Source organism: Salmo salar, chromosome ssa28 (assembly GCF_905237065.1).
Source record: "Salmo salar chromosome ssa28, Ssal_v3.1, whole genome shotgun sequence".
Lineage (NCBI taxonomy): Eukaryota > Metazoa > Chordata > Actinopteri > Salmoniformes > Salmonidae > Salmo > Salmo salar.
Genome location: NC_059469.1, coordinates 15,729,458 through 15,746,973, shown reverse-complemented (window position 1 = coordinate 15,746,973; position 17,516 = coordinate 15,729,458). Strand labels below are relative to the sequence as shown.

Sequence of the window (17,516 nt, the reverse complement as noted above, 5' to 3'; positions counted from 1 at the left end):
GGGGTTTACCAGTGGGATTGCATCACTTTAATGCGTGCTGGTGGTGATTTCTAAAAATGGATATGTTTTAAGTAGGATGTGAAGTCTTGATTACTGTAAGTGTTTTCAATTTTGTCTGTGAATAAGTGCTTGCTATGAGTTGATTCTGCTAATCTTTCTATTCCCCCTCGTCCCCCCTCTCCCCTCCCTTCTCGTCTCCGTCCCCAGGCGTGCCAGCTGCCTCTGTTCTCCTACATCGTGGAGCGTCTGTGTGCATGCTGCTATGAGCAGGCCTGGTACGCCAAGCTGGGCGGGGTTGTGTCCATTAAGTTCCTGATGGAGAGACTACCTCTCATCTGGGTCTTGCAGAACCAACTCACCTTCCTCAAGGCTCTGCTCTTCGTCATGATGGACCTCACTGGAGAGGTGCAGTTACCTGTGTTAACCAACTGTTGCAGACCCTAGTTGTATGATTTGTGTTGACACACAGGGTTAAAACAATCAAATCAAAGAAAGATGTGTTTACGGGGAGGGTAAAAACAATAGTTAAATATATAAAGTTTGACCTCCAGGTGTCTAACGGTGCAGTAGCCATGGCTAAGACCACACTGGAGCAGCTCCTGGTCCGTTGTGCCACCCCTCTGAAGGATGAGGAGAAGACTGAGGAGCTGCTGGCTGCTCAGGACAAGTCCTTCCACATGGTCACCCATGACCTGGTGAGAGAGGTCACCTCCCCCAACTCCACGGTCAGGAAGCAGGCCATGCACTCCCTGCAGGTGCTAGCTCAGGTCACCGGGAAGAGTGTCACCATCATCATGGAGCCACACAAAGAGGTGGGTCTAAGATGCTGTACCAGGGTTTTGTGGCACATTTTGTATTTATTATGGATCCCCATTAGCTGCTGCTACTCTTCCTGGGGTCTGGCAGAATTAAGGCAGTTCTCCAATTTTTTAAAACATTCAAATACTTTCATTACAGAATTCACCATGCACTGTGTGTCATCAGGCCCCTACTCTACTACCAAATATCTACAACACAAAATCCATGTGTTACATGTGCGTATGTTATCGTGTGTATGTATGCATTCACCATCATAGAAATTGAATGGGTAAAACAGGATGTTTCGTAGCTCATAAAGTGGTGACTGTTAGGCAGTGGTAGATATGGTCCTTGCTCTACACATGCTACAGATATTGTGTGTATCAGTGGTAGATATGGTCCTTGCTCTACACATGCTACAGATATTGTGTGTATCAGTGGTAGATATGGTCCTTGCTCTACACATGCTACAGATATTGTGTGTATCAGTGGTAGATATGGTCCTTGCTCTACACATGCTACAGATATTGTGTGTATCAGTGGTAGATATGGTCCTTGCTCTACACATGCTACAGATATTGGGACGAAGGTCTTGGTGATCATTACCAACTGGTTAACAAGAATGGAATCACGGATGCGATTTCAACTGCACAACACAAACTAACCTTGTGTGTAACGCCCCCCCGACTGTAACCCCAGGTGTTACAGAACGTGACCCCCCCCTTAAGAAGCACCTGTTGATTTAACCTCCCACCCACAGGTGTTATAGGGATCCCCCCTTAAGAAGCACCTGTTGATTTATAACCTGTTAAACTCCCACCACAGGTGTACAGACGTGACCCCCTAAGAAGCACCTGTTGATTTATAACCTGTTATAACCCCTCCCACCCACAGGTGTTATAGGACATGATCCCCCCCCTAAGAAACACCTGCTGATTTATAACCTGTTATAACCCCTCCCACCCACAGGTGTTACAGGACATGATCCCCCCTAAGAAACACCTGCTGATTTATAACCTGTTATAACCCCTCCCACCCACAGGTGTTACAGGACATGATCCCCCCCTAAGAAACACCTGCTGATTTATAACCTGTTATAACCCCTCCCACCCACAGGTGTTACAGGACATGATCCCCCCTAAGAAACACCTGCTGATTTATAACCTGTTATAACCCCTCCCACCCACAGGTGTTACAGGACATGATCCCCCCTAAGAAACACCTGCTGATTTATAACCTGTTATAACCCCTCCCACCCACAGGTGTTACAGGACATGATCCCCCCTAAGAAACACCTGCTGCGCCACCAGCCAGCCAACGCCCAGATCGGCCTGATGGAGGGAAATACCTTCTGCACCACTCTGCAGCCACGCCTCTTCACCATGGACCTCAATGTCATGGAGCACAAGGTCTTCTACACAGAGGTGAGAGGTCATGGGCGTAGCCATGGCAACGGACTGAAAGGAATAGTTTACCACAAAGTCAAACGTTTATCATAGGTTTTGTTTTCATACCTTAAAAGTGGCCGAGCCAATAATTATCACAAACTGTTGTAAACAATTTGCCCTATTGAGTTAACAATGTATTGAGTTGACTGTATTTCCATCCCCTATTGATCCATATTGATTCCATTTCTTGCTCTTTCTCCAGCTGTTGAACCTGTGTGAGGCTGAGGACGCTGCTCTGATGAAACTGCCCTGCTATAAGAGCCTTCCCTCTCTGGTTCCCCTGCGCATCGCTGCCCTTAGTGAGTACATGACAGGAGTCGGAGTACTTACTACACTGAAGGACTCCAAATAATTCTGCCATTCAACATGTAGAACAATCAACTTGCCAAAATGGGGACAACATTCTTTCTAATTCTGCTTTGTTCGTCATCTACTATTCTACAGCATCTCAAAACAAATGTGTTAATCCAACATTTTGTCTTTTATAAAGCAGTAAATTGACAGTTGTTCTCTGTCTGCATAGATGCCCTGGCAGCTTGTAACTACCTGCCTCAGTCCAGAGAGAAGATCATTGCTGCCCTGTTCAAAGCCCTCAACTCTACCAATTCTGAACTGCAGGAGGCAGGAGAGGCCTGTATGAGGAAGGTTAGTATATTACACACCTCCCAGGTAGCCTAGCGGTTAAGAGCGTTGGGCCAGTAACGGAAAGGTCGCTGGTTCAATTCCCTGAGCCGGCAAGGTGTACAAATCTGCTGTTCTGCCCAACAACTGCTCCTGGGCTGATGATGTGGACGTCGATTTTAAGACAGCCCCCCCACCTCTCTGATTCAGAGGGTTTGGGTTAAATACGGACAGCCCCCCCACCTCTCTGATTCAGAGGGTTTGGGTTAAATACGGACAGCCCCCCCACCTCTCTGATTCAGAGGGTTTGGGTTAAATACGGACAGCCCCCCCACCTCTCTGATTCAGAGGGTTTGGGTTAAATACGGACAGCCCCCCCACCTCTCTGATTCAGAGGGTTTGGGTTAAATACGGACAGCCCCCCCACCTCTCTGATTCAGAGGGTTTGGGTTAAATACGGACAGCCCCCCCCACCTCTCTGATTCAGAGGGTTTGGGTTAAATACGGACAGCCCCCCCACCTCTCTGATTCAGAGGGTTTGGGTTAAATAAGGACAGCCCCCCCACCTCTCTGATTCAGAGGGTTTGGGTTAAATACGGACGACATATATTTTGGCTGAAGGCATTGTTGTGCAACTTACCTTCCCTTCTTTTATCCTCATCACCTCATTCATCCCTTTCCTATTTCTCTTCCTTGATTCCCTCATTGCACACCTTTTTTCTCCCTCCATCACAAAATCATTGATGAATGTCCTCTACATGTGCCTCTTCCTCAATGCAACACTGACCTCCAGCCTTCCTACCCTCAATCTACCTATCAACACCTTCATCTCTCCCTCCATCCAGCAATCATTTCTCCCTCCATTCTCTCCTGTCATTCTCGCCTCCTCTCATGCTGTCTTCCCTGGCCTAACACTAATGAGCGTGGCCAGGGAGCGGTCGATACAGGATGGAGTGTTTGTTCTGAGCGAAGAGGGGAGAATTAATGTGGCTGCCATGCATCATCCCTGTGTGTGTGTGACTGGCCCTGGCCTTATTGTTGCGGCCTTTCTCTCAGGCACTGGATCATCCAGAGCTGTTTTACTGGGCTCTTGGGTTGAGAGAGAGAAATAAAGTTGGTGAGAATAAGCCATGATTCATGCTGACAATGTCCTGAATTGAAAAATGATTATGCTTAAAGGAATGTTTTTTTTCTTCTTCTCTTTGTTCTGTCTCCCAGTTCCTGGAAGGGGCCACCATCGAGGTGGACCAGATCCACACCCACATGCGCCCTCTGTTGATGATGCTGGGGGACTACCGCAGTCTGACCCTGAATGTGGTCAACCGCCTCACCTCGGTCACACGCCTCTTCCCCAACTCCTTCAATGACAAGTTCTGTGACCAGATGATGGTAAAGAAGGAAGGCTGCTGAGTTTGGACTAAACATTATTTATTAAGTCGCTATTAACGCATCATGGAGGTAGTCATGCATTTTAATAAATGAATTATTAAATATCTGATTCATCTCTCTCTCAGCAACACCTCAGGAAGTGGATGGAGGTGGTAGTGATAACTCACAAGGGAGGCCAGCGCAGCGATGGCAGTGTGAGTATGAACACATAGGAAGATGACTTAACACACACGCACCCTGACAGCTCCTCAGTGAGGCCTGCTCCAGATGAGAAGTGAGTGGCCATATTACAATCAATGATTAATTAGGCGCCAGCCAGAGCGCAGAGCCAGCAGCCCAGCCACCGTCTCTCCACTCGTTATCTCTGACAGATAACCTTGTAAAGGGGAAGAAGAGGTGTTGCAGGGGGGAGAGATGCACCGTCCACCGTCAGCCTCCGCAGAAATAGCATCCATTATTTCCTGCTTTTCTTTTCTCTTCCCCTCTCTGCGCTCCTCAAACGTAGTGGTAATGAGATGTAAATTGGCCCTCTGTTCGCCTGCCACTACTCTTCTCTTTGAGGGCTGCCACTGACAATGAGGCAGGGACCACCAGGTCAACCGCACAGGAGAACAGGGAGAGAGGAGATGAGGAGGAAGGGGGGGGGCAGGGAGGGATAAGGGGAAAGAGGGATGACGAGTAGAGTGAGGGGGATGAGGAGGGGTAGAGAGTGGATGGAGGGATAAGGAAGGAAGGAAGCACAACTATACCAGTTTGTTTAATGAATTGTCCTCTTTTTTTCCCCCCCTTGTTCAGTATGAAAATGTTTGAGATTTCTCAGGTCTTTGCCACTGTCTGAATATTTGCACACACACTCATTCCACTCCATGCCATCCTTCATGCACACCCCACCCCACCCCCCCTCCACACACACACACACTGCTTTGCTGACTCTTTCCATTCTCTCCCATTCCGTTCCGGCACAGCCTGCATTGGAGGGCGTTGAGGTGAGACTGGGTCCAATGTTGCCCCCCCCCCATAGTTGAACTGTTGTGGTAGTGCTGGTGGATTGTATTGTCTGTTGTATTTGGTTGCTTAACCTTAACCTAACCTTACCTGGTGCTATACCGTATCAAAATGTTCTGTGACATTTTATACCAACTCAGTTTACCCCTCCCATTTCATTTTAACGTCATATAAGAGTCACTAATAGTAAAGTCATAGAAGTCAGCAAGTTGTAGATGGTACTCTCAACCCCTCTCATCCATATTCCAAAACAACCAATCACCACTCCCCTACTAGTGACATCACCTCCTCATCTCCTGAAGCTGTCTTCCCTTAGAAATGCCCTGTCGCACAGTTCCAAATTGACCCCTAGCCCCTACTCCCTAGGTACTCGTGGAGCTCTTGCCAATCCTCTCAGATCTCAAAAAGTGTCTAGGGATTAGGCTGGACTAAGGGGTCCATTTGGTATTGGGCTAGTGTATCTCTACAGTTACTGTAAAATCAAGATGTCTGTCCAAGACGTTGGTAAAGATTACTTAATACTATTTTCTTTTCTCACCTCCACCTTCCCTCTCTCCCTCTCTAGGAGATGAAGATATGTTCGGCCATTATCAACCTGTTCCACCTGATCCCAGCAGCTCCTCAGACTCTGGTCAAACCTCTGCTGGAGGTGGTCATGAAGACCGAGCGGGCCATGCTTATAGAGGTACTAGGCACTTCTCTAGCCTCAATTCTCTCCATCCCTCCACTCCCCTCTCTTTTTCTCTCCCTCTAATCTCCTCATTCTTCCTCTCCATCTACCCCTGAATTATAGTTCCCCTCCACTTCCTTTTCAGTCCATTTAAAGAACACTTTTTTTAGATTGTCAACACATCGTTGTGTGTCATGGACATGGTTAACTGATCTCCCCCCCCCAGGCTGGCAGTCCGTTCAGGGAGCCCTTGATCAAGTTCCTGACGCGTCACCCGTCCCAGACCGTAGAGCTGTTCATGATGGAGGCCACACTCAATGACCCACAGTGGAGCCGCATGTTCATGGTGAGACAAATGCCCTCCTGCCCAAGAGCCTCAGGCACATTATGTCTCACTACCGTGCTTTAACTGTGTCAAGGAATCCCTGTGTGAAACCAATTGCCAAATACAAGTGCCGTTTTGGCTGCTAACATTTTGCTCTAAGTGTTCTCATTAAGCTAGTTTGCTCTATGGATCTCTGTAAGAAATACATCTTATATTTCCCATTCTCTTAATCCCCTCTCCACTGTTGTGCTCCAGAGTTTCCTGAAGCATAAAGAAGCCAAGCCCCTGAGGGACGTGCTAGCCTCCAACCCGAGCCGCTTCGCCCCCCTGCTGGTCCCTGCTGGTACCGCAGCCACCGCTAGACCTGGGTCCCCCTCCACCAACACGGCCAGGCTTGACCTGCAGTTCCAGGCCATCAAGGTGAGTGAGGACGCACACGGATGCACAGCTATGGACACGAGCGCACTCCATTACAACACACACACACACACACACACACACACACACACACACACACATTCCTTACCCCATGACACTTCATGTTAATCTACCGCTGACAGGCTAGTTTCAGCCATATCGCTTACGCCTAGGGCTGTTGTGATCGTATTACCGCCACACCGGCGGTCACCAGTCATGAAGGCAGTCAAATTCCACGTGACCGTTTAGTCTCGGTAATTAAGCTTCTCCAAGCTCTGATGCTGCTGCTGGTCATTAGTAGTCTACCAAACTTGCTAACTGCCTGGTACTCAGCACTCTATTGTCTCTAATCACTCTGACATCAATGCAAATGTCTTTGTAAATCTAATCAAACACTTCATGAGAGCCCATGAGCTCATGTTGCGCAAGCAACATTTCAATAGACTATGTAATTGCTTGAGAAAACAGAGTGATTGCCTCTACTAAAAATAGCACGATCAGCTTTCTATAGGCTAGGCCTACTGTATTTATTTTTTTAACATTAAGCACATTGCTTATATTTAGAAAATGAGTGTAGCCTACCTGGCTGGCATGACAATAAACCATGGGGAAAGCGTCGTCCATTCGCTATTTAAGTGCATAGATGACGTGTTTTTTTCCCCGCTGCCCCTATTTCAAGACAGGTGCATTATAATGGTCCATTCTAAATCAAAACAAATTTCACATATTTAGTATATGTAAAGACAATATTAAATCAACAATGTGCTAATATTGTCACCCATCACACTATCACTTGTGAATGATGCGCAGGCAAGAAACAATGTATACCTTTTTTTTTGCGACTTTCATATCATCGTCGCACACCTCATGTAGGCCCATAGGCCTATATGTTTTAATAAGGTTTGTATCACAACTAAAGTGGCCAAATAACTTCTTTAAATTTAAGCACATTATCCGCTTTACAACAGGGTGTAGAGCCTAACTGGCATGCATAAGCAGCACGTGAGTTTCAAGTTTGGGTAAGTTAATTTTCACCATAAATGCACAATTTCTTTACAATAAAAGCATAACATGCATAATCGCATTTGCGGTCACTTTTGATAATGGTGTTTTCATGCTAATGGAACATTCACGCTTATAGCCGACTGCCGTGTGCGCATTGCTGCGCTTATAATGTGAATAAATAAACTATTAGGCTATCAACATTTTTAGCTAAATGTTCTGATCTGTTGCTAGTGGTTGTATTAATTAGGGATCTATCGCATCCCACAACTATCCCAGACTATGTTTGGAATATTTATTTCTCGAATAGAATAGGTCGAGCTTTGTACTATGGGGATAGTAGATTGACATAGGCTAGTGCTTTTGCTGTTTGTTAGGCCTACTCATCTTGTTGGCTGACAAAGTGTGGACTGTTCTTCCAATATCTTCAAAATGCACCTCAGAATTGGATAAGGATGCGCGCAGTTGCGTCCCCAATGTCCGTCTTCACTTGTAGCCTGTGAGAAAGACCAGATCACATGATGGAGAGCCGTGTGAGTGAGATAAGGGCTTTGAAGCGGGCAGGATTTAGGGAGAAGGGCTGTAAAAGGCATGGATTTTTTGGGGGGTGCATTATGGCCATACAAAGGGGATGCTGCCTGGAAATTCTAGGCATTATCAAGTGCTTGTCAAATTGTGAATGAGAGACTGATGTAGTGTGTACAGCCTGCGCAGAAAAACTAATCAGAGCTCATGTCTTTCAAGCTACTTTTTTCAAATCATCATTAGTCTCATCATGCAGCCTTACAATGTAGTAAACATCTAAACATATAGCCTAACCTTTGTAGAACATTCATTAATAACTTATATTAATAACTCTAAATTAAGCATATAGGAATACCTGTTTCTTTGTTAACTGCTCAACACAGAATAGCCGCATGTGCGCACTCGTTTGTAGAACATATCAAATCGTTTGGAGGAAATATCCTTTCTCTTTTATTCAGCTTTGTTCAATTGTATTCTTCATACTATAACATAATGCCATGGAATTCTAAGCAAATCTTGTCTGCTAAATGAACTAGTGTAGCCCACAGCCATATGGCATAGCCAGATCAGGACCTAATATAAGGACAACTCAGAGTATCCTATTCTGTTCTTCTGAAATAGACTACATTTTCTTATCATGTTTCTTTAGACCTGTCTAAAATAAATAATGGATTTATTGTGAAGTTTAGGCTATATTACATGGTTTTATTAGACTTTTTAAAATGTAGATGTTCTTAAGGTCTGCATCAGTGGCTTGTAGGCTGTGTGGAAGACAGGAGATGCTAAATGCTTGTTAATTAACAGTCAATTACTGTGAGACTAGACAATCACCGGCTGACAAAATGTCATCACAGCCCTACTTACACCTATCAAATGTTTTCCAACAGAGTGAGTTTGTTATACCTTCTCACACCTGAGTCTACTGTTCTCTATCCCCTCTTTCTCTCCTCAGATTATCAGCATCATAGTGAAGAATGAGGAGGGCTGGTTGGCGGGCCAGCACTCTCTGGTCAGCCAGCTCAGACGGGTCTGGGTCAGCGAGGCCTTCCAGGAACGACACCGCAAAGACAACATGGCCGCCATCAACTGGAAGGAGCCCAAGCTGCTGGCCTACTGCCTGCTCAGCTACTGCAAGTATGTACCTCACACACACGCCATGATGGTGCTGGCCTACTGCCTGCTCAGCTACTGCAAGTATGTACCTCACACACATGCCATGATAGTGCTGGCTTAATGCCTGCTCAGCTACTGCAAGTATGTACCTCACACACATGCCATGATAGTGCTGGCTTAATGCCTGCTCAGCTACTGCAAGTATGTACCTCACACACATGCCATGATAGTGCTGGCTTAATGCCTGCTCAGCTACTGCAAATATGCATCAGTTGCACTACCACTGTTGTCAATATTTTTTAACTCAAGAGGCTTGAGAGAAATGCATCCTTGACTGTGCAACCTTGAACTTTCATGTAAATCTTCAGACATTGATGTATGACTTATACAAAAGTCAAAGGATTTGTACTTGTACTCACCCTCTCTCCTTGCACCCCCTCCAGACGAAACTTCAATGAGATCGAGCTGCTGTTCCAGCTGCTGAGGGCGTTTACGGGTCGTTTCCTGTGCAACATGACCTTCCTAAAGGACTACATGGAGGAGGAGATCCCTAAGAACTACAGCATCGCTCACAAACGAGCCCTCTTCTTCCGCTTCGTAGAGTTCAATGACCCACACTTTAACGACGAGCTCAAAGCCAAGGTAACCAACCCATTCTCGCTCTCGTACTCTTTCACACACACACAGAGATGTATATGGGAACACAGCATCCCCTCAAATACATTCACTCACACCAACAAATATATGGTGAAAGACCATTATATTAAAAGCAAAAAATGTGTAATTAAATGGCAATATTCTTCACAAACTCGTGAGTGTTCCCTGCTGAACTGCAGAGTTTTAATTTCAGCGGTGCAGCGCCAGTACTACCCCTGATGAATTATGCTGCTCATATAGTCATCCTCTTAATTGTTCTCTAGCGAAGAGCAGATGCTGTCCGTGTGTGTGTGCTAGTGCTTGAGTGTGTGTTCTTGTGCCTGCGTGTGTTTAGAGCTGGGACGATAAACTGAAAATGATCAACACTGACACACCGATGACTTATCGCAGGCATTTTTCTGATATCGTTCATTACAATAAGTAGCCGATACTAGAGAAATGTGAAGTTTGCCTTGAACAAGGTTAGCTAATATGGGTGATTGTTAATGGTACGACTGGTGGCTACAACCATCACATTACTAGAAGTAGTTGAAAGTTTAACTAAAAAGCTGAAGTGCACATTAATATTATAAACTTATCGTTCTATTTTTCGTTCTCGCATCAATTCAGGCAATTTATCCAATATGGGTGTTTGTCCATATCGCCCATATCTCTACTGTGAATCATTGTCTTAAGCATTTTCCTGAAAACAAGGCTCTATAGGGAGAAAGGGTGTGCTGTGCAATAGCACTAGACAGATGGGGTGTGGATATTTCACCTTAACTGAAACAGCAGCCAGGACCTCCACACTCACAGGGTGCGTCTCAACTGGCACCCTATTCCCTTTATAGCACACTACTTTTATGGGCCCTGGTCAAAAGTAGTGCACTATATAGGGAATAGGGTGCTATTTGTGATGCTGAAATAGAGGCATATTCTCATATGGTGAAATATTAGGCCCACTGTTGCTAACAAAGGGCTGTTCTTCTAGTAGCCCTCCTCCCCTAGCCTAACATCTGGACCATTTAACATAATGCATATCTCTCACACTCTCTCTCTGGTTCAGCCACAGGCACTGCCTCTGCTTTCATAGATAATGCTAATGTCTCCGCTAGAGAGAGAGACGCACACTGTAGAAGGACACTAATCATCTAATGGCAATAAAGTAATGTTGGGCGACGTCTGTATGATTGATATCACAGACACTCTAAATGAATGGGAACATATGAGACCAAATAAGAGAGCGTGGTGCTATGCATTTCCTCTCCCTCTATTATCTGTTCCTGTGTGTGTTAATGGCAGCGTCGGAGCATATGCTGCCACATGATGCCTCTATTAAAAGATGTCCTGCCTAGAGGATGATGTATAGGGTGGAGACTAGTTCATTAGGAGATGGTATCTATAAATGCTCCGTTATTCTGCTGCTGACTGCTTAATCATTCCTTTGTCTTTAATGTCTACCATTGATATATGCTCTTATTATTGTGAGGAGTTTAAATTATTAAGTTGTACTTTTTATTGATTTATTTTTGATTGAAAGATTTGACTAAGTCGCTCTGGATCAGATTGTCTGCTAAATGACCATTGTAAATGTGTATTTTTATGTTTTTTAAACAACGTGGGATTTTATTTAACTGACATTTCCTGCTCTTATCTCCTCTATAGACCTTTAAAAAAAGACCACACCCATTAGTGAAGTTAGAGAAGTTCCCTTCTTTTAAGTGTGGCTCTGTTATTACAACCTGTCCCAGGTGTTGCAGCACATCCTGAACCCAGCGTTCCTGTACAGCTTTGAGAAGGGGGAGGGGGAGCAGCTTCTGGGACCGCCCAACCCCGAGGGAGACAACTCCGAGAGCATCACCAGCGTCTTCATCACCAAGGTATAAAAACCAACCGCCGCCTCGCCCTCAAGACTCTTCATGGATGGCCCATCCTTTCTCTACACCCCGTCCTTCTCTCCTCTTTTCATCCCTTTCTCCTTCATCATTTGTTACATCCATCACTACCTCTTTTTTTCCTCTTATTCTGATCGTCTTCTCCCTTTCTCCTCTCATCCCTCTCTTCCCTTGCCCATCTTGCCCCCTCTTCCTGATCTCATCCTATTGCCCTCTCTCCTCTCATCACTCTGTCCATCCATCAGAGCAGTGTGTAATGTCCTGGCCTGCCTGGCAGTACTGTCACCGTGGCAACAGTAAAGGTCACTGTTTTGTTTGTCTTGAACACGATCTAATCATAGTCTCTGACTCACTGTCTGACCAACACCAGACCTAGTATGGATCTGATCGTCTGGTTGGGTTTTAAAGTCATTTCCTCTCTCCTCCTCTCTACATGACAAATTATGCATTTTAAGTCTTTGTGGAAAATGCCACTTCCAAAAACAACTTGTCGCTCCCCCCCAAAATCTGATTATATTGTATTTATTAAATTATATCAGTTGCTTTGTTTAAAAATACCTATAGAATGTACATCTTCTCTCTGGAAAGAAATGTCTTGAAGGATAGAAATATGTAATACATCCATCTTCTCTCCCTTATAGGTCCTGGATCCAGAAAAGCAGGCAGACCTCCTAGATTCCCTCCGTATCTACCTGCTCCAGTTCTCTACTCTCCTGGTGGAGCACGCCCCCCACCACATCCACGACAACAACAAGTCCCGGAACAGCAAGCTGCGGCGCCTCATGACCTTCGCCTGGCCATGCCTGCTGCCCAAGGCCTGTGTTGACCCTGCCTGCAAGTACAGCGGCCACCTGCTCCTGGCACACATCATCGCCAAGTTCGCCATCCACAAGAAGATCGTACTGCAGGTTACTTTACTTTTTAAAAATATAGTTGGAATTTTCTGTGAAATAGCTTATAATGAATATATTGTGGCAGGTTGTTGCCATCGATTATCAGCTGATTATCAGTCTTGTCCACATTGATGTGGAGGGCACTTGACCGGCACCATTCTTGGAGGTTGCTGGCCTGTTTTTAGGCTACATAATCCAATTTACAAAGGATATCCGCTCACTGATTTATGCCCCCAAAAGTAACGTTTTACATTTGACATGGGTCATATTTCTTCCACCTGTGCGTGTATCTAGGTGTTCCACAGCCTGCTGAAGGCCCACACTATGGAGGCCAGGGCTATAGTCCGCCAGGCTATGGCCATCTTGACCCCGGCCGTGCCAGCCCGCATGGAGGACGGACACCAGATGCTGACCCACTGGACACGCAAGATCATCGTGGAGGAGGGACACACCGTCCCTCAACTGGTCCATATACTGCACCTTATCGTCCAGCACTTCAGAGTGCGTAACAAACACTCACACACACACATCCTAGCACGCAGGGTGGATTTTTCTGTATAATTCTACTTTATAGAATCTACTAATTCTATGGGTTTCCCCCCCTTGTGCTTCCTACACCCTTTGTCATTATGATCCCAGCCAGCTGTTCAGAACTGTAGACTGACGCCTGGTCAAGTTCATTCTAGATTGAACTGTGGCACTTTGACACACTGCTCTCTGACCGAGACCACTCATATCATCATTACCCTGGAGAGATGAGTCTGTCATGATGGACGTGTGTGTGTGTGTCTCCATCTGATGATCTCTGACAGTGTAGATTGCACTCGGACAGGAAGCTCATCTCACTCTCTGTGCAGTGTGTATGCATGTAGACAGGGCTTAGCTGTGCTTTCTGTCTGGGGTTGAGAAGTCACTGTCACCCATCGGAGATAATCACTCCATCTGAACAGCTCTAATCATCTCTGACAATGCTGACAGCACTCCGATAGGAGTGTCATAGAAGCACCCTCTTCAGAGCGTTTGTGTCTGTGCGTCTCTGCACTTGACCCTTTTGGGGTTTGAGTGTGTGTGCTCTGGCTAAGTATAGGCCTAATAAGTGTGTGGGCTTTGTCAGAGTTTAGATTGATGGTATCTAGAGTCTCGAGCATACCTGTGTGGCCTAGATGAACACACACAAGGTATTTCCCCTGTCCCACTGTTTTCTCCCATGTGGTGTCTAACCACGCATCCCTCCCCGTCCCCGTCCCCAGGTGTACTACCCGGTGCGTCACCACCTGGTGCAGCACATGATCAGTGCCATGCAGCGTCTGGGCTTCACCCCCAGTGTGACTATTGAACAGAGGAAGCTGGCAGTGGACCTGGCTGAGGTTGTCATCAAGTGGGAACTACAGAGGATCAAAGACGCACTGGTACGCGTGCAGACACATTTAATGACATGGATAATTATTTGAGGAAAGAACACGTTAATTGTTTCTCCTACTCTTCCTTTTACAACTGTAGAAAGTAGACTTTGATATTTGATTCCTTTTTCCTAGCCGGAGGCGGAGGGGGCCGACCCAGGTGGTAGTGGTGAGGGGACCAGTGCAGGCGGTACTGGGGGGGTGAAGAGAGGCCTCTCTATGGACTCTGCTGCCGGACAGGACGTCAAGAGGTTCCGTACCGCCACTGGAGCTGTCGCCGCGGTAACACCGCCCAGCACAAGTGTATGTATCAGCAGGGAACAGATTATTTTCTCCAGTCACATGATCAGGAAACCCTGATGGGTCTAGGGAACAGCTCCACCATGCCTTCTGATTGGCTAGGTGGAATATGCATGCGTGTTTGACCTCACCCTGTCCCGTGTGTGTGTGTGTGTGTGTAGGTGTTTGGCCGCAGTACATCGATGCCGGTAACAGAGACTCTCCTCACCAAGCCAGTGGAGAAACAACACACAGACACCGTGGTCAACTTCCTCATCCGCATCGCCTGCCAGGTAACACTTTTGTCATGATCACCTTGCTTACACAGTGCCCTAGGTACCCCCCTCCCCGGTAGCAGCAGCAGATGTTCACCCCTGGACTTGCAGAGGGACATGTCCTTGGTTCTGGATCTGTGGGCTTTACCTGAAATAGAACCAGGAAAGAATGTCACCACCTCCTCTGGGCACCATTGTACATAATTGCCGTGTGTAGCCGTCTCTGAATGTGCTTCATTTTACTTATATTACAATTGTCTGACACTGAAACAGCTGCTGCTTTTTCTCCATTTTGTTTCACAAGACCCGAGGACCCTTAATTAACCTCTGTCTATTTTCAATGGAAGACGATAATGATTGTTACTTTCCCCAAGAAAAACAAGGTTACTCAAACAGAAGTGGAACTAACAAAGTCACTGATGAACGAACAAACAAACAAAGTGGGGTTTTAGGAGGGGTTCTGAAATACACTCATGGGAGAGTCCACTGAAAGTTGATTAGCAACAACAACCGGGACCTGAAAGACACCCACAATGAGTGTGCACTAAGAGGCAAACAAAGGAAAAACCTACACCAAACTTAAAGACAGGAAGCAAACCAAAAGGAGGAGCAAAATGATGTAGACAGGGAAGATAAGATGAAGGATTGTCTTTCTAGAAATCAAACGAGGGAGAGCCAACTAAAGGTGTTGACCCTCCACATCTCTCTAGACAACTGGAGCACTGGGCCAGCAGCTCTTAATTAGCACCTGGGCCAGCACAGGTCAAACACCTTCCCATTTAACAAGATGGCAACCAGCACAGGTGTAACGTATACTGACTAACGAGGTGACACCAATCCCTCTAACCTCTAAACATAAATGGAACAACCTGTAACATGATGTTTATGATGTGTCCTCCAGGTCAATGACAGTGCCAACGTGGCGGGGTCTCCAGGTGAGCTCCTGTCCCGTCGCTGTGTCAGCCTGATGAAGACTGCCCTCCGCCCTGACATGTGGCCCAGAGCTGAGCTCAAACTACAGTGGTTTGACAAACTCCTCATGACTGTGGTAAGGCTTCACAGAAATCTCCACTTCTAGCTTTCTAGTTGTTGATTTTGGTTTCACATTTGAGGTTTTACTTCTCTTCCGGTCAAAATTGCTTTATCATGCCTCCCAGAAATGATTTGTAATACTCACATCATACTTGCATCAGCTCAAATCCACCATGTGGAGCTGTGTTTTCAATGAGTGAGTAACCGAAGTGTGTTCTTGCCAAGTTTCCTCCTGGGATTTGGCCTTAAGGCCGTTGTTTTCCTCAGCTCCTAAGTTTGTCTTCCTATTTTAATTCCTTTGTCCCTTATCACTTCCCTGTCATTATTTAGTCATTATTTGAAGCAGCAGCCTCACTCAGTGTAGGAGAGATAACTAAAGTAAATCCACCCGGACTGACTTGACTGTGTCCCGTCCTCCACTCCTCCTCCCTATTCATAAGCTTCCTAAGACAAGGTTATCTGAGGGCAACCCCAAATGTCTGACAATGATTGTTTTTCTCTCTGTGGGTCACTGCAACCCCCCTCAAACTGAGCCCCAACCTTACCTGGGGGTGGGACTGAACAGTACATGTCCAGCAGTCTTATCCAGACCAATGAACAATGCTGTAAATCAGATTGCCTTTTCTCATCTCATTGTACTGCCATGTCAGTCATTAAAGGGACCGCGGGAGAGGGCATCACACACACACACCTCTATCTGAAACACACCAGAGACTAGGCCTTATTCTGTTCCTGCAGCGCTGAATCAATACCGTTTAACTTAAACCAGAGCCTTATCAACCGAGTCACCTTGTTCATTATTACACATTAGACCAAATGGTCTGCTCCAAATCATCTTTCTATCTCTCCTCCCTCTCTACTAGATAGAGTGAAATTGACAGCACTCCAAAAGGATTGACGTATTACCCTGCACTCACATTCTATTTCTCTCCACCTCTCCCTCTCTTCCCTCCTCCAGGAGCAGCCAGCCCAGGCTAACTTCTCTAACATCTGTACTGGCCTGGAGATCCTGTGCTTCCTGCTGACGGTACTCCAGTCCCCAGCCATCCTAACCCACTTCAAGCCCCTCCAGAGGGGCATTGCTGCCTGCATGACCTGCGGCAACACCAAAGTCCTGCGGGCCGTCCACTCTCTGCTATCCAGACTGATGAGCGTATTCCCCACCGAGCCCAGTGAGTCCCAGCTGTGTTAGTAGATCCCAGACTGGTGTCTGCTGTGACATACCTTTAGGACTTTTCCTGTGACCCCGTTGACCCAAAAAGAACCAGCTGCAGACACGCCTATTTGGGAAGCTGCTTTTTGAGTCGATAAGCCAAACTTCATTCTACTATAATCAAATATGTTGCCTTTTTCTGTTCCTCTCCCAGGCACGTCAACTGTGGCGTCTAAGTATGAAGAGTTGGAGTGTCTGTATGCAGCGGTGGGGAAAGTAATCTACGAGGGCCTCACCAACTATGAGAAGGCCACCAGCAGTGCTAACCCAACACAGCTGTTTGGTAAGACACCTACCAGAACCAAGACACTTTTACTTTCTCTGTCGGTCTCCTATTCTCCCTTGCACTCATTCACTCAATCATTCATGCTCTCGCTCTCTCAGGCGCGCCTGCACACACCATCTCTCTATCCAGTAATTAGAGGAGCAGGTGTGTCGTTTAAATCTAAAGCAGTGGTCTATGCTGGGTGGGTTAACAGCTCGTTTGGTTAAATGAACGGTGCAGCACAGGTCAGTCAGTCTGTGGAGGTAAAGCCAGATTTTTCTCTTTCACTACTTCTAATATCACGTTTAAACCAGA

The 17,516-nt window shown here is 46.3% G+C and overlaps 1 protein-coding gene across 12 annotated transcripts in view; it reads left to right on the top strand.

Annotated features, from left to right (window-relative positions):
- The window catches only part of trrap (transformation/transcription domain-associated protein), an 89,183-nt gene that overhangs the window by 19,072 nt on the left and 52,595 nt on the right, over positions 1-17,516 (top strand). For 7 of the 12 annotated variants that reach the window (XM_045710317.1, XM_045710316.1, XM_045710315.1 and 4 more), the window contains exons 24-45: positions 208-405; positions 552-812; positions 2,061-2,222; positions 2,449-2,545; positions 2,770-2,891; positions 4,086-4,256; positions 4,382-4,450; positions 5,222-5,242; positions 5,827-5,946; positions 6,158-6,277; positions 6,512-6,676; positions 9,153-9,394; positions 9,757-9,955; positions 11,701-11,829; positions 12,486-12,752; positions 13,032-13,238; positions 13,988-14,146; positions 14,273-14,440; positions 14,599-14,709; positions 15,593-15,739; positions 16,682-16,895; positions 17,091-17,219. In XM_045710317.1, the coding sequence (XP_045566273.1) occupies positions 208-405; positions 552-812; positions 2,061-2,222; positions 2,449-2,545; positions 2,770-2,891; positions 4,086-4,256; positions 4,382-4,450; positions 5,222-5,242; positions 5,827-5,946; positions 6,158-6,277; positions 6,512-6,676; positions 9,153-9,394; positions 9,757-9,955; positions 11,701-11,829; positions 12,486-12,752; positions 13,032-13,238; positions 13,988-14,146; positions 14,273-14,440; positions 14,599-14,709; positions 15,593-15,739; positions 16,682-16,895; positions 17,091-17,219 (3,478 nt within the window). The remainder of the gene's footprint in view (positions 1-207; positions 406-551; positions 813-2,060; positions 2,223-2,448; positions 2,546-2,769; positions 2,892-4,085; positions 4,257-4,381; positions 4,451-5,221; positions 5,243-5,826; positions 5,947-6,157; positions 6,278-6,511; positions 6,677-9,152; positions 9,395-9,756; positions 9,956-11,700; positions 11,830-12,485; positions 12,753-13,031; positions 13,239-13,987; positions 14,147-14,272; positions 14,441-14,598; positions 14,710-15,592; positions 15,740-16,681; positions 16,896-17,090; positions 17,220-17,516) is intronic. The other 5 variants (XM_045710318.1, XM_045710311.1, XM_045710319.1 and 2 more) reach the window with 3 other exon arrangements.